The sequence below is a fragment of the Nestor notabilis genome, unplaced genomic scaffold, assembly GCF_000696875.1.
Source record: "Nestor notabilis isolate BGI_N333 unplaced genomic scaffold, ASM69687v1 scaffold9512, whole genome shotgun sequence".
NCBI classification, from domain to species: domain Eukaryota; kingdom Metazoa; phylum Chordata; class Aves; order Psittaciformes; family Psittacidae; genus Nestor; species Nestor notabilis.
In genome coordinates this window covers 14,997-32,682 of record NW_009916954.1, presented here as the reverse complement: position 1 = coordinate 32,682, position 17,686 = coordinate 14,997, and the positions used below count along the sequence as shown (strand labels likewise).

The window sequence follows — 17,686 nt, the reverse complement described above, 5'->3', positions numbered from 1 at the left end:
TGATTCACCCAGCCAATTAAGGAGTCTTGGGATGGGCCCTAAAATTAATCCTTCAGCTTCATCCAGTCTTCCTAGGTCAGAACCACATTCAGCTCTGACAACGCGGGCAAAATCATCATGGCCCAGTTAATATAAGAATCCACAGATGTAAGACTGCATTTTAGACCTTTTGAAAGTAGTTAAAAGGAGGATGTCCTGGTTGTTAATGAGGATCACGTTTATTCTGCAATTCAATGTACAAAAAACATCACTGCAAACCAGTAATTAAAATGGCAACCACTGCCTAGTAGCTATCAATATATAAAAATCACCTACGTGTTTCAGCCTGCAGCTTCTGTCAGGGTCAAAGCCAGGTTGTTTGATTCAAGGTTTGTTGGCATCTATCTCATGCTGTCTTCTGTGATGTTCCCTTGTGGATAGTGCATGGCGTTGTGAGCAAATCGCAATAATCTCATTTCCAAAATGTTCTACTTAAGTCTTTCTTCTTGCACTGAAGCAAGGAAGCACTTCTCATTACTAACTCTGTGTGTGGCATGTGGCATGTAATCACCTTGAAATATATAACTGGCTGTCTTTCATCTCACTAAAGTGTGGGGTGGGGCATCAGAACGGGGTATAAAAAAGCTGGAATATCAATCATAAACCAGGCATTAAATTGGTATTTAAATCAAAAATTATAAGAGTCAGACGGAAAAGACCCATCCTGTTTGTTCTTTCTAGTGTTCTCACCCTAAAAATGCACAAGGCATCATTCTTGATTAGCCAAGAGACATAGAAAAACACCCATTTCTCCCCCTCTGTGTCTCTCAAGAGGTAGAGAAGGGAAACAGAGAGCTCTGTATGCATATTAATAAAGCCATATTTTGACTGGCTGAATGACTGGAAATGATTAGCAATGGTATGCTTTACCTGTCAACATCTCCACACTGCAACAGGCAAAATATCTCTGGTACTCCTTTGCAAAAAATCACTAGTAATGCTGAAGCAGGTTCGCTCTCAATTTTCCTGCACTTAGAACAGTGCTGTAAACACCTTAAGACTCTTGTCAATGATGCAGATAGAAACACGCCTTCTTTTTCCCAGTTTAAGAGTTGCAGACAACATAAAACATCACCTAAGCCAAGGTGAATCCCAGTGTCTACACTTAAGAATACAACAAAAAACAAAAGCAGAAGTATCAAAACATTATGAAAGTTGCTCAGTCAGTCATGCCAAACTTAAGAAATACAAGAATGTGACCCTTCAAAAGGGTCAGTTTGAAAGGTGAGGACACATAAAACCCCTCTAGCAAAGAGCAGTCAAAGCTGAGATCAGTCAGCGGACATAGAGCACCTCCTCCCTCTCACACAAAAACTTTCCTTTCTACACTTATTATCACCAAGGACTTTTGGAGTAAGCCAATTAGTCTAAGAAATCTCTTTAGAGGTGGTCCCGAGCCATATTTTCCTCATTTACTTCGGCTCAGTGCGAGTTGGGTGACCATTTAAAGTCTGATTTACAGGGTGTGGAGCACTTATAGTTGCTCTCAAAGTCAATATGAGGCACGCTTTGAACATACAAAAGGCTATTTAATAAGTACTGTAAAACCCAAGTCTTCATTATCTCCAACTAGATACCCAAAAAACCCCAAACCAGTTAACTTTGATTGCCGGGCCTAACATGGGAATTATAGCCCACCTCAAAAAGTTATTAGATATTAATATATTTATCTTCACATGCCATGCTTCAGTACAATAATTAGAAATGTGACAAAGCTCATGAAGTGGTCAACTCCATCTCTGGGTCAGGAGTTGTGTATTCTGCAATAAGAAGACCAGCAACCGTACATTAAGCAATGAAAAAGAAAAACATTGAAGACATTGAATGGAAACAGAATATCCCCAATGCATGGTACAAGGCAGGGGTCCTGCGGAAAACAGAGTATGTGATTACAGTAATTAAAAACTTGATAATGAATGTGCTCAGAGGAGATAAATTAAGGTCAAGTATGCAGTCTGAACAGTATTGCCTCCTAACTTTACATGCTTGTGTTTGCAACTTTAAAAATGCCCATCCAAGTTCTTAACTTTAAGGCAAACAACAAATGGCAAAAGCAGGAATTCTAGTGTGAGGTCTCTTACAGCTTAAGAAAAGTGGCAAGTGGCTTGTCAGCAGAACAAGACTTTTAATTCACCTGAGCCCCATTACACAAGCTGGGGGAAGAACCTGATGACTGATGGAGAAGGGTGAGACCTCCCCTCTGCCAGTGTTTCACAGGTGTATTAGCAGTAGATGCACAGTAAGACTCCTGACTTGCACACTTTGAACAGGGCTTTGAAGGGGATCCTGCCCTGCTCATTCCCCTCCCCACTCCAAGACAAAGAGAGAGCTTCCTCATTTTTGCACCTTGCCTCCCTAACTGTCCCAACTCCAGCCCTTGTCCCAGTCTCAATAGTACTCCCTTGCCTTACCTCTCCCAACTCATCAGTAAAAAGTTTCACCCCTTTTCAAGTCTTCATTTCCTCCCCTCCCAAATTTTGCCCATGTTTTCTATTAAGCACTCCTGTCAGCTCAGGGCTGTGAGGTTTACTGACCTCCTCCCTGACTCCTTCCCTGCTCTTCTGCCCCAGAGAAACAAAGGTGGAATAGGAAAGAAAAAGTAGTGTGCAGTTGGGAAAGCTATTCACTAGTGTAGGTATTAAGGTCACAGCCATATTAGCAGATCCTAAGATGAAGCCTAGCAGAAGACAATAAAATCCCTTACAGATTTCAAAATTTATCTTAATTTTGATGTCAAGAAAAAAAAAATCCAACCATTTTTATACCTTAGCTTGAAATAGCAGGATATGAAGAAAACCCTACAGCGGGGTGGGGAGGGAAAGGATGAGAAGGTCTGTCACTACCACCTGGTCATTAGCTATGGGAACAATGAATACGATGACAATCCAACACCGCTATACCTCCTCCAGGCATGTGAGCACCTGCCACCTGACTAACCCCCAGGCTGGCTGCCCCATCTGCCTTAATAACCAGGGCATTAAGGAATGACATCATATTGTGAGCCAAATGGCACTGACCAGCAGGACAGTGTCATACTTTCGGGTGTACCTCCATCTAGGGGTCAAGGCAGCTGATTAAAAATGAAACAGCACTTCCCTGTAGAGGATGATAGGAATGGAAAGACACCCAAGGGATTATGGGGGAGAGAGTGGAAGAAAGGAGCAAGAAAAGTGGAATGCTGCCTATTTGTTTCAAACACTGCTTTCAGTAGTACCCAGGAAAAAAAGGGAGGGGGTGGAAAAGGGCAATAATTCCCTTGGGTCAGTACTTAATACAGATACAACAATGAAATATTTATTGTTACTTACAAAAGCAGACAAGGGCAAGCCCATGAGCCTACTGGTATTACTAATGCATTGTTCAAGCTATCATCTGAGCTTCTGTGCAAATCTCAACATTGTGTTCCATGGAATGAGAAGGTTTGGGAAGCCTGTAGGAAGTACAGACATTATAGTCTTTTCCAGAGTGCTAATTGTTGCCACTACCTTCAGTGGCCACAAAATTAGGTTTTCCAAGTTCCCCCTGTGGTAGTTTTACTAGTTTTCAGAAGGTACCCAAGTGCTTTGTAGACCTAAATGAGGAAGCTTTAATCTCCTGAAAAGTTTGGACCATTAAGGCTGATAAAATACATTCAGATTTCAGCATAAATGCTATATGAATTAAAGTACTCTCTAACATCCTGTAGAAATCCTTCATTTCCTCCAGTACTTACTCCTCTCAGAACGTGTCAGGTTATTACTTTTGACTTTACAATTCATTTTTCATGTAAATGGCTTTCAGACCACCACAAACACAGGATTATTGCAGTTCTCAACAGCACAGACACATTCATTCCAATTAACACAAGGCATTATCGTTCCTCTTCTCCTGACAATGCACTTGCCCATGCCAAAGTTCTAAATTCAGAGCCCATATCCTGTGATCCTGCAGTAGAAGTGGGGGGAGTAGGAGACAGGCAAAGGAGATCCCACAATGCCAGACAAGGAGCATTTCCCAAAAAACACCCCAAGAAACTGTAAACATTTCACAGAAAACATCAGCTACCTGTTTGTGTACTGGTTCTCTCTAAAGCAGTATGGTGACACAGTTTCTAAGCTGTGCAGGAAGAGGTCAGTTTCCATAGCAATTCCAGCCACTTTCTGCCCAGATGCAGCACTTTTCATGTTCCTGGACACAAAAAAAAACCCCACAGCTACTGTGGAAGACAGGCCCAGGTGGCAATGGAAAGCTGGAGAAGAGTGGACAAACAAAAATCCCTTCTTTTTTGGCCACATTTGATCTAAAATACAAATTCAGGCTTGTGATATGTACAGAGGAAGTTAAAATAAAAGACTTAAAGACCCAGCTATCTACCTCACACAATAGGCTCTGTGAGTCAGCAAAATAAAAGCTTTTGGAGAGAAGGAAGCATTTTTCCATCTCATTTTTCATTTTAAAGCCACAGTATTTTCTTCACCTGCCTTGGAGAGAAGATAGCCCTGATAATGCCCCCTTTTACCCTTTTCTTGCCAAGACCACAATGAAGAAGACTGCAGTGACCCACAAGCATTAGCGCTGCCAGGCTCTAGGCAGGTCTGAGCCCACAGCAGGATAATCCACAAACCTGTAGTACCTACAGAGTTGTTCTTGTTGAAATTGTTCAAGGAATGGATACACAAAGAAGTCCCATGGCAAATACAATTATGTTCAAAGATAAAAATGAGCAAGGAAGAATAATGTCTAAATAAAAGAAGCCAGAGACAAAAATAAAACAGCATCATGCTTGACTGACTCTAAAAGTATGAAGACAATCCCTCTCCTCTTACCTGCATCTTCATCCCTTCTCTGCACTACTTGGCTGCCTCAAAAAGTTTCTAATCCTAACTCTTTCAGAAAGACAATAAGATGTAGAAAGCTGGCTTAAGCATACTTAGAAATTCCTATCTTCAATGCACCTAAGATGCTGTGGTTACCTTTTTGACTAAAAAGTGGTTTCTTAAAGACTGCAGAAGAGAAATTTAGAGCCTGAGTTGTCTATAGCCGAAGGAGAGGGTAGGGAAGACTACAACAACAAAAAAACTAACCAAAAGATCCAAACAGTCTTTCTGATGGTATAAAACAGCATCAGCCCAACAGGTGTCTGTTTTGCTCCAAGAAGCAAGCAAGCCAGTAGACTAAATACTCCTTGGGCTTTGAGTGCCTTTCCCCTTTCACAGTGGCTTTAGGGAGCAGCACTCTCATTTCCTGGAAGATGCCAAACTGAATACAGCACATGCCCTCATTGCCTTTGTGGTAGTGCCATTTTCAAAGCAAACACAGCCTTTCACCTTCTTTGCCATAATATACCAGATGGTTTCCTAAAGTTTTGGGGACAAGCAGGAGGAAAAAAAAAATAAAGCAAAAAAAAAAAAAAAAAAAAAAAAAAAAAAAAAAAAAAAAAAAAAAGCAGCATCAACATAGCTTCCTTTTTATGGTCAGGTTTCTTATAGTACAATCATGCAGTTAAAGTGCTTATTCCGTCACCTGGAAACGCTTCTCACCCCTCCAAACCACTGTACCATATTTTACAGCACAAAACCCTGCCATAATCACTTTCACCATGTTTTGTGAACACAAATGTGTAGTCTACTAAAAGTGAAACTACAAGAACAGCATAAACCAGATGGAACTGAATATGTGAATAAATATAGAACTGTTCAGATTTTCTTGGATTTCTACTCAAATAATATATACCATCTCTAAAAAGCATCAGTGATGCTGCTGCATTTTTTCAGAAGCCAGAACTATGGGTCAAGTTTCTGTGCACAAAGCTGGGGCCAAAATGTCACAGGGTAAATGCCTAATAGTGACTCAATCATATTATTACACTGGCATCTTCCATAAAGAGACAGTTACCAATGCTCAAAGTTGTCAGACACAGCTTTGCTTCCCTTCTCCCTTCCATCCCATCTCATATAGGCACTTATTTTGTCTAATCAGAACAACTTTTACGGGCTTACAGGCAAGAGCTTGCAATACTACAACCATCCTTCCCTTCATCCCTGTTTAACTGCAGATAGTTAAAAGGAAGTGATTGCTGGGAAGTGAAGTCATATTTCCCCATCTCATGCTGTCATAGGCAATGAATTTGGAGCAAAGGTTTCATCTTGAAAATGTCAAACAAAGAAAAAAGATAAAATCAAAAATTATCAAGTCAGCTCCGTCATTCCAAGATAAAAAGGAGAAAAGCTTTAAGGCCAGCCAATACATCCCAAGGCAATTCCAGCCCTGTCAGATCTTGTTGCTTCAGCAAATGTTACAAGTTGGTGACTGTCATAGGCAATGAATTTGGAGCAAAGGTTTCATCTTGAAAATGTCAAACAAAGAAAAAAGATAAAATCAAAAATTATCAAGTCAGCTCCGTCATTCCAAGATAAAAAGGAGAAAAGCTTTAAGGCCAGCCAATACATCCCAAGGCAATTCCAGCCCTGTCAGATCTTGTTGCTTCAGCAAATGTTACAAGTTGGTGACCACTGGCTACAAGTATCACCTGTGCTTAAAGGATGCAGCATTTCTCTTTCTAGGTCTTCAAAGGAGAGTGATGCAACACCCAGGAGCTGCTGGCAGCAGGACATACTCTACAATAAGAGCCAGCAGTAAGTTCTCCTGGAAGCTGGAAACTCACCAGCAGCATGAACTGCATGAGAATACACTCACGTACAAAGTATTCTACTGAATTAAAAAATAGGGCATTGATTTTATTATTCATTTTTGCATTTAACTCAATATTAAATTGCTGCATACAAATGCTTCTTCCCCACCACCACTTTCTCATGCCTCAGCAGAATTTCTAGCCAGCAGCAGAAACAGAGATGTAGGTCCTAAGAACAAATCGATCAGCCTGCTACAAAGACAAACTGTATGTGAGAAGAGGGCTCCGAGTGGGTTGTCAGTCAAAGCCTCTGTTCTCATTTATCAGTGAGTGCCTCCCTTAGTCCATACGTGAGGCGAATGTAGAAGAAAGCCAGCACCACTTACGCAAGGCATGCCACTCATCCTGGCGGATTGTCTTGGTGATGTTGTAGGTAAGGTTCTTGGGAATGGTCGCTGAGGAGTAGTGGTACTTGATGTATGTGCACCGCTCAATTGCTCCTGTAAGGGCAAAATGCAGAACAGAAAGTGCTGTTAAATTAATGCAACATGTCCTCAGAACTGTAGACAAACAGCAAAGGCTTGGAGCAAAGCAATCCATGCAATCAAGCCACTGTGACAACCAACACTATCTTTGGCCAATGACAAGCACAAGCTACCTATATGGTAAACTCACATCCAAACTCACAATACACCGAAGGCACACAGTAGCTGCCAAAGTGTCTGCTTTCACCATCAGATATAGAGATATATATATATGTGGCAAATTACACCCTCCTTTTATTTCTTTTCTCTGAACCATGAGCTAGTAGCAGTCATACCAGCATTTACTGTGCAGAAACAGCAAATGCACATCTTAGTTTATTGTGCAGTAACGTGTCTCAGTGCCTATGCTCCAGGAGATGCACAAAGCAAGCATCTTCGATCTTTCCTTCAGTAACAAAAAACAGCACAGGTAAAATAATACATATAGATAGTGAGCAATTTTCCTGATCTCCCTCCACCCCACAGCCAAGCAGCAAGACAAGCAGAAGGATATGTAACAGATTATGGTCTCTTGAAGGTACGCAGGCACTTTCATAGCAGGCTCAGAAACAGAATTTATTGGCATCCCTGAATAATGACCTCAGCTAACATCATGAATAGCTGAAATGGGAAATTCCCCCCACACACACACACACCCCCCCACCAGTCAGGATTTCATTCACGTTCCATGGAAAAAAGCATCACAAGCTGCTTCTGTTTGTCTTCTGGTCACATTATTACATTCTCTTTTTACAGCCACTTTTCTTCTTCTACAATAACCACAGCTCCAGGCCCTGATCTCCTGACACCTCTCTGCATAGTCAGTGTCCTTAGAGGAATGGCTCTGGCATAGCCTGATGCTTTCCATGAATTATAACCCAGCCAAATTTCTCATCTGATTAGATACATGTGATAGTGTAACCATTCTTGCATTGATGAAAAACAGCAATGTTTCCTCTATCTCTTTTCCCAGCACCCTCAATTAACTTCACTTTTATTAGACGTTCTCACTAAGAAGTCAGATTCAAAGCTCATGAAAGTTTTTTCCATTAATATTATGGTATTTTTGAATCAGGCCTTTATTAACTAAATAAGTATCCTTAATGTGGTTGGCCACACTGTTTGCTACTAGCTACCACTGGTCAGAGAAGCAGCTATGCTGGAAATGCTTTTAGGTATTAAAAATACATTGACAGGCACTCAATAGAATAATTAAATGAAGCAATGAATTATATAACTAAGAAAGAGTGCTATACACCAAAAGGCAGGTAGAGAACACTTACAGTCAGCCTTAACTGAAATGGCAGAGCCATTAGCCTTATATTGACAGCTCCAAGGGGTTAAATATGCTTTTATGCCACTAGAAATACATATTTATGCCTCAGTTTGTAAAGCACTACTTGGCATGAACTTAGATCATACACCATGAATTCACAGCACGAGTAAGAAATCCCAGGAAACAAAATTATTAGTTACATGGCAGTCTACTAGCATCTTCCAAAGTTAGTGCAATACAAACATTTGAGGTCCTCATTGTTTGCTCCTCTTAAGTATTCTTCACATTCTGCCTTTGACAGCAATTAGATTAGACAAAGCCAAATATTATAGGGAAAAAAGGCAAAATATTTACATATGTATCCGCCTGCCCTGACAGCGTGATGGGCTTCTGTGTGAGTCTGCACCATCTGGGCACCAAATGTACGCCCAGAATTAAAGTTTCAAACCAAGAATAGTATTTAAAAAAAAGACAGCTAGTGTGCAAAGAGCTTTAAAAAAAGCCCCAAACCATAACCTTGCCTTCTTAAAGGTTTTCATATCCCTTTTTCTTCAGCCACTTTCATGGATTAGAAGCATTGGCAAGAAAATGGAAAACGCTTATTTGTCAGAAAATAATCTTTAAGTTATCAGATACCTGCCCAGACAAGAGATTTATATAGACTAGCAGACAAGGACACAGAGCCAAGATTCAAAATAAAAGCACAGAAGGAAGGAAGAAAAAAAGAATCCTGTTCCATTTGCTAGCATTTCTTAAAGTAATCAGCAGAAAACACCTCCTCTGAAACCAAAGAGGCTAATTTCTAGCAAGGTGCATCAAGCTTTATATTCTTACTGCAAATACCTTTAATAGTAATGCATTGCACTACCTTATACCACCAAAGCCTAAAGCAGAAAGAGAGGCTGTGGTCTGAATTCAGGTTATCACTTCCCCGTATATATATATTTTTGGGCTTATACTTACATCCCCATGGCTTTAATAAGATTTAAGTGCACATATGAAAGAAGCTCTCAGTGAGTACTAGTGACCAGGGCAGGCAACCAGGGCATGGCTCACCAGCAAGGGCAGTTTGGACAGAAGGGTATGTACACTGTAAGGGCATACTGTAAGGGCACTGAAGCCCTGCCAGCTCAACGAGGGAGCAATGGTATCCACCCAACAGAAAGCCATGGCCTCACTAAGCTCTGTACCCACCATGGCTGATGTAGCTTCCCAGGCAGAGCTCTGGTGGGACCATTGGACCCACTCTCCACCTAGCTGAACCTAGTGACTTAAGGGATGGGGGCAATGGTGACAAGTTCCTGCCCAGCACAGCAGGGATGTCTCCTCTCTGACTGCCCCACCTGCCCAGGAGCCCTGCAAAAGGGAGATTCCTGCGGTGGACTCTGCAAGTGGAAGCAAACGGTAACAACAACCATGGTTCATCCAGCATGGAGATGTCACTGAGGTTAAGTCAGCCTAGGCCCTGCATCAAAACTGCTTCTATAAAGAAAAGGTAGGACATTGCCAATGGGAGTATCCCTTCTGAAGGGAACAAAAGGCCCAATATGCAGACCAGATCCATTCCCTATGGAAGTTTGTTGCCTCCCTGGGGGCCAGGTTAAAGATGCGAAGAGAAAATTTCCCTACCCTGGTACAGCCCTCAGATTATTGTCTATTATTGATTTTTCAGGTGGGTAGCGATGAAGTTGCAACAAGTCCAAGGGCTATCAAGAGAGACTTCAGGGCCTTGGAACAACTAGTTAAGAGATCGAGGGCACAAGTACTGTTCTCTGTCCTTTCAGTTGCAGGGAAGGATGAGGGAAGAAACAGGAAGAGCCAGCAGATCAATTCTGCTGGTGTCACTAGCAGAAATTTGGTATTTCTGCTCCTGGGTGAGTTTACATGACAGCAGATCTGGTGACAGGCAGAGTGCACCTGCCTCAAAGGGGGAAAAGCATCTTTGCACAGGAGTTAGCAGAGCTCATTGGAAGAATTTGAACTAGATTTGAAGGTGGAAAGGGATAAAACCAGGCTCGCTAGAGGTAAAATCAATTGGTGTGGGGCAGTAGGGGATGGAGGTCCATGCAGCAGCAAAGACAAAAGGGTTATTGATATGTTAGAAACCACAGAAGCACCTGACAATAGTCCTGTAGGAATTCGGGTTTTTTCTCCCCCAGAAAGGTGGCAGGATCAATAGCCCAATGCACCAGCATGGGCAACAAACAGGAGGAGCTGGAAGCCATTGCACAGCACGAAACTATGACATAGTTGCCATCAGAGAAATGTGGTGGGATGACTCACACAGCTGTAGTGCTGCAATGGTTTGTTAAGCAGGACCTGCCTTTCATAAACCCATGCTGACCAGGGCCCACCACCTGGATGTCCTGTACAGGCCACAGGCAGCCAAGAAAGCCAACAGCATCCTGGCTTGTGTCAGCAATAGTGTGTCCAGCAGGGCCAGGGCAGTGATCATCCCCCTGTACTCAGCACCGGTGAGGCTGCACCTCGAATCCTGTGTTCAGTTCTGGGCCCCTCAAGTGCAAGAGAGACGTTGAGGCGCTGGAGCAGGTCCAGAGAAGGGGAAGGGAGCTGGTGAGGGGTCTGGAGCACAAGTCCCATAAGGAGCTGCAGAGGGAACTGGGATTTTTTAGCCTGAAGCAAAGGAGACTGAGGGGAGACCTTATCGCTCTCTACAACTACCTGAAAGGAGGTTGTAGTGAGGTGGGGGTCAGTCTCTTCTCCCAAGTAACAAGTGATAGGACAAGAAGAAATGGCCTGTGCCAGGGAAGGTTTAGATCGGATATTAGGAAAAATTTCTCCACTGAAAGTGTGATCAGGCATTGGAACAGAATGCCCAGGGAAACAATGGAGTCACCATCCCTGGAGGTATTTAAAAGATGTATAGATGTGGTGCTTAGGGATACGATTTAGTGGTGGCCTTGGCAGTTGGCTATGTTAGTGGTTATACTCAATATTAAAGGTCTTTTCCAACCTCAATGATTCTATGATCCCATGTTTAAAGATTCTATTCTTAATAGAATTAAGAGTACCACTAGCAACGGTTCAATGATAGCCGAAGTACAGGCAGATTTTTAGTGTTAAATTCCATGATGATCTCCCTTCTAGCCACACAACATATTTCAACACTGTTCTCACCTCTAACATGCTATTAACCAATAAACATCATGACTTCAACCAAGAGTTTGTAGGGACCAGAAAGTAAAGTGAGCTTCAGTATACATAGTAAGATACATTCTCCTTTTTCTCCTACTTGTCTCTGAAATATCAGTGCTGGCCACTGCACGCATTCCACAGGGCTTAGCAGAGTGCTAAGAATTCACTTGTGCCTGGGAGTTATCCCCACTACTTGTCTTACACAGGGAAACAGACGGCCAGGTCAGACAGACAAGATGCTGCTCCTGGATTTTCACCCTTCTGTGAAGCTCTAAGCATAGGTTGACTGCTAGAATGGCTCAGCCAAATTAATTTTTCTGTTACAGGGCTCAAAATACTTCAGTCTAATCCAAGTTACTGGGCTCAATAAAAGGATAAACGGGTGAAACATAATGGTCTATGATGTACTAGAGATCAACCCACATGAGCTAATGGGCCCTTTTGGCTTTAGGCTATTAAACTCTCCTGTGAACACTGAGTTTAGTACTCAGGAGAATGTAGTTCAGAGTGTTTCAGAGTTGTCTCCTATTAGCTTCCAGCACTTCAATTACTTCAGACTCTGGAACAGCAGCATCGCTAGGGAAAGCATGCAGCCATCTTCATCCACATGGCCACTGCAGATAGGAGAGGCAGGCAGGATCTTACTGGGAACCTCAAGCTTTGCATGGCCCAGACTAACAATGTTTGTGATTGCTTGGCATTTAAACATGAGCCATTTATCAAACCTGCTCTCACAGGTCTAGAAGAGAGACCCTGCTGAGTTAATGCAACTGCATCAGCATGTGTCTAGCTAGAGGAGAGAATTAGATTTCAGAAACTTAGAAAAAGGCTTGTCATTTGCCAGGACCTGCCAGTGAAAGTTAGGAAAAGGAGGAGATTATAGCCATGACATGCAATACTTCCTGATGTTTCCCTACTTGTTCCACACAGAAGAGAACTCGGTTCAAGACCCCCAAACAACCAGCTCCTGGAGGCCCCTTAGAAGAGAAGAGGCTGCTACTGCAGCAAGGAGCAGAACTACTTCTCTCCTGGAAAATCCTCTCAGAAAAACCCTAAGAACTCCTTACCTCCAGATGAACTAATAGCTATGCTCACTCTAGTCTTTGGGGTGGGGGGGAAAAGCAAGAGTAAGAAAAAAAAAAATATATAGTCCTTTCCCTTTCATATCCTCCATAGGGTAACTTCAATTTATGGAGCATCTGCAGCTTTCAGCACTAACTTAGAAAGATGACATCCAACTGCAGCTGAGCTCTGCACTTTGCTCATAACTGGGAACAGTATTTCTAGAGCAAACCAGTGAGTGGGTTTTTCACTTATGCAGCTGCCATAGCAAGTGTTATAGCTGGCCACAACAAACACCAAACAACCACAAAGCCACTCCACTGACAAGTGTAGTATATTCCATGTTCCTGTGATCAACAGGAAATGTTTGCTGAAAATCTGAAAGAAAAGTGGCTGACATCTTCAAATAGAGTGCTAGTCAGGAAGATGCAACTAGAACCATGCAGAGCAAAACTATGCCTTATCCTCACACAAGCATAGATGCTTAGAGAGTATTCAGCAGCTGTAACTCTGTAGCTGGCAACCCCCTGTTCTAGCAAAGTTCAGATGCCACGTTACATTGAGATAAGGAAATTAGAGAGCTTCATCCAGAGCAGCTGAGTATCCACAGCACCAAACATGCCATTCCTCTTACTGATCCACTTACCTGCTCAGTTCTCCTCCCATAACCATTGAGCATTGCTCCATACTATAACCTTATTATTACATAATATTTCCTCTTCACTCCACTACAAGAAAAATCTTTAAACTGTGCTATAGCAGGAATATCACCTGAAAATATTGTGCAATTCTTTTCAGTTCAATTTTCAAAACTCTCCCAATAGCTTGATGTTAGCTAAGCTGCTAGTGAAATTCAGCTCCCACTGCACTACTAAGGCAGTAAACACAACCCCAGTAGAGGCCCCACATTGTTGGTAATGTAGGGGGTAACTGAACCACCCTCCACTCTAGACTGAACAGGGTTGAGATCAATTACAAGGCAGGTCATAGTGCTGCTAGTATCCATACTGTATTTGGTTGGTGGGTAAACTTTTTTCAGAACATTGAGGCCAGTGCCTTTCTTCATCACCAAGCGCTTCCCCTCCATTAAATACAATATTTCAAACTTTTAAATTGCTCCAAGAAACAGTCTTTACCCATGGTTAATTTAAGAAATAGAATGAAAGTTCAAAATGCCACTAGATTATTGGTCACACCAGTCCTAAAATTTAGATCACAGAAAAGTCCGGAGTCAGCTGGTCTGTGAGGTCAGCTTGACTTTTGCAAAGGTGCTTGTCAAGTTTTGGGAATTTACACTGTCACTGGGATCATATAGTTTAGTCTTCTGCATAATAAAGACCAACTGATCTGAGAGCTGGCAACAAAAAATAGTCCTTTGGATGTTTTTTCATTAAACTGGCAATCTGTGAGAGCAGTTAGGTAAGTGTCAGTAACGTCACTTCAGATCAGTCCCAAGATAGCACATGGAATAGTTGCCTGCATGGGTTATCCAAGCCCTGGGGCGCATGGTCTAGTGTAAGGCATCCCTGACTATGGCAAGGGGTTTACACTAGATGATTTTTAAGGTCCTTTGCAACTCTAGCCATTCTATGATTCTATGACTGTATTCCCCTCCTGCCAACGAAGGCTACAAGACTTCACATTTTTTCCCCAAGCTTTCAAGGCTGCAGATCACAGAACCATCCTTAAGGTTTGGGTACAGATTAGCCCAATGCCTGTGAACAAGTTATCTTTGGTAACTGGAGGGCTTACAGCAACACATAGAATTTCTCACTCTAAGACTCTTTGCAGCACTCCTTGTGTAAAAGCAGTCAGGGATCTCAGACGGATGCAGGGAACCAACAGCTCACTTGCTCTGGATAAACAACGGCATAGCCATTCCAGGCTTCGCAACAATCCAGCACTGACAGTCACCTTTGCTTTCCGTAATATGCAGAGATCTGAAACTAAATAGCACTCATTCTTCTTTTGCAGTATGTATGTCGATTTCTACAAAGGATCCAGCTGTACAGCTACTGTTTGTTTTATTATGTTTCCTGCCAAGGCTTTTGATATGATGAGCTTCCCTGAAAGACTAACGTGAATGTTCTGAGCCTTTGCTACCTCCAGGCAGCTTTTCCTTCTTCTCTGTTGTAGATACCTCTGGATGAACTGTTTCTAGCAAGCAATTTATTCCACAAAATTCACCCTTTGTGCTAGCTCTAATTTTTACAAATCTATTTGAGAATTACTACACAAACATTTCCTAGTAAGAGGAATCTTAGCCTCTGGCTTGCAAACAGCACTCACTACATGCATGTGCTATTCATTATGAGAAACTGCCTTTGGTATGAGAGATTGCCTTAATCCCATGGTTCAGTTACTGTTGCTTTATTGGGTAACTATATCCATACCATGCAGCAAGAAGATGTACATTGGTCATTTAGCCTCTAATTGTTTCACATTATCTTCAGAAAATATGAAGAGCAGAGAAAGTTTATAGGTTTTTTTCTTAGCATTTCAGTAAGGTTTCCAGGGGCTATAATCATAACTGGGGCTAGGATCAAGCAATTGCACATGGCATATATATCTGTTAATATCTTAGAAGTCATCTCCCCTGGAAAAGTCCATTGTTAAATTCTGCTAGCATTTCATGCAGCCTCCAAACCAACCTTGGCCATTCAGGCTGGTACAACTTAAGAACTATCATCCTCAGTTGTATGTGCTGCCCTCAGTCTCTTAAATAATTTCATATCAATCACCAGAATTCATCTGAAGGAACCTTAATATATGCAAGGTTGTTGCTGCAGTTTCAGCACACTTTAACTGGTCAAACTAAACCCTAGAGGGTGGTAGGAGGAGAAATCCAGCTCTTCCTTGACCAGCTGCTATGACAGAATTGCAATCAGATATGCTGACTAGTTAATGAACTCATAATGAGTAACTATCCTCTTAATGAAGGCAGAGACTTCATTATAAAGTATTGCAACACACTTAACAGAATTATTTCATTACCTCTGGAGTAATACTAACCATGAAAGTACTGGTTACATATTTGTGCCCATCTATAAATATATTAATGACAAAAATGTGGGAACATTACTCTTCTGCATTAATTGCAGAATTATTTATGTTAGAAGGGTTTTCCAGATGTCAACCAGCCTGATTCCCTGCTCAAAGGAGGAACAACTTTAAAATTAAAATCAAAGATAGTTCATATTGCTCAGGGCCCCGTCCAGATGAGTTTTAAATACCTCCAAGAACAGAGATGCACAACATCTCTGAACACCTGCTCCAACATCTGACCACCTTCATTATGAATTTTTTTCCCCTGGTACCTAATCAAAATTTCCCTTGGTGCCACATGAATATCTTGTATACTCGAATACCTAAGGGTAAAGGTCTAAAAATCTAGGAAGAATATGCAAATAGCATCACCTTAATCAACATGTCTGATGAATATTCATTAATTTAATGCATAAATAGAAGCCAATGTTCTAATTAATGGAGCTCAAGATAGATTTTTAGAACAGGAGATCATACTTGTTTCTGGCTTGCTCTGGCATCATCCTGTATTGAGGTTCAGCTTGGCCTGCTAGTAGGACTTGTTGCTACTTGTCCTAGATAAAGTGAAACAACTTCTAGTACTGGTTGTTGCTTGCTGTGGGCTCCAAGGAAATTGGGCTGATGCCTCGCTTCAGTTGATGGGTTGGGTTTGTGCTTTTTGGGTTTAAGAGCAAGTTGCTAATCCCCACCTAGCAAGAGGGTAGATGTGCACTATCAGGTTCTTCTCACCATTTACAGGTTCACACAAAAGAGAGGCATGTGATACAGCCCCCTTCCCCACTCACAGACCCAAAGGTCATGTATTGGGAAAGGCAACAAATGTGTCTATGGTAACACTTAGCGTGTATCAAGAGTGTACTTTTGGAAATGGTCTCCTGATCGTCTCTAGTTACCACGCTTCGCTTCATAACACGATGTGCTGCAAAACCATGCCAACTAGCTTCTTCACAAATGAAGGTAAATTGGAAGATGAGCTAATGGTACAAGAGCAGAGCCGGTCTGGAGTAAAGACACACAAAGTGAATATTAGGTCCTAAGTGCCAATTCTTACAAATCCATCTTTGTTGTACCACTCTATTTACAAAGTTAGATCTAACTTGTGTTGTGTCTCTGCAGTTAAAACCATCCTAGTAAGGACTGCCAAAGGAATTTCAGCAAGTCACCATAGCTCCAGGAAAGCCACCTGGAAGGACACATTATCTACTTAGATGGTTGATCTCCAAGACTGGAGAAGTATACGGAGCAGCCACCATGGCATGAACAGTACCACAGCAAAAAGCATAGGTCTGCAGTCAAGTTCTGTAGAGTTGCAGTCATCACTGATACACTTATACCAGCCACACCCAAATTCTGGTGGGCAAGTAATCTGTGTGTTGGGTTCAAAGGCCAACTTGACCCACTGCAGGGTGGGATAAGGGACACAACAAGCAATGAAAATAAACCAGCATTTCAGATCAACTGAAAAGCTTTATACAGCCACAAAAGCATGTTTATCTATAACTCATTTTGACACATTTAAAGGTCCCTTACAAGCTGTTCACTTCCAAGACAATTTTCTTCACCAAAATAAATAAGTTTGCTAACTGTACTTACTAGAAGTGTACTTACACACTAGATACCTACATCTTCCCTGTTGGGTAAAATACAGAAAGGCTGCAGAGGCAAAAGGATATTTCAACAGCCAGAACTCTACAGCATCATCTAAACTTACCTTTTACATGTAGATGTCTTTACTAACCACCAGGAAAAATAACAAAGAGAACTTCAGCAAAACACACTCAGAAGATAAAAGCATCCTCTGCTTTACCTGAAGGAAAAGCTTGCTTCTATTCACCAAGCTGGCGACCACTGAAAGGATGAGACATTCATAAGATAAATACTACTTCATCCCCATAATGGCACATACCCAGCAAATACATTAACAGAATGTACAGCTTAAAGATTTTCATTAGGAAAGTGAGCAACGGTTTTTTC

At 41.8% G+C, this 17,686-nt stretch overlaps 1 protein-coding gene across 1 annotated transcript in view; it reads right to left on the bottom strand.

Annotated features, from left to right (window-relative positions):
* The window catches only part of TMEM178B (transmembrane protein 178B), a gene marked incomplete at its 5' end in the record, with an annotated part of 149,728 nt that extends 142,579 nt beyond the window's left edge, over nt 1-7,149 (bottom strand). The window contains one exon of the mRNA XM_010024844.1: nt 7,036-7,149. Coding sequence (XP_010023146.1) covers nt 7,036-7,149 — 114 coding nt within the window. The remainder of the gene's footprint in view (nt 1-7,035) is intronic.
* Between the last annotated feature and the right edge of the window lie 10,537 nt (nt 7,150-17,686).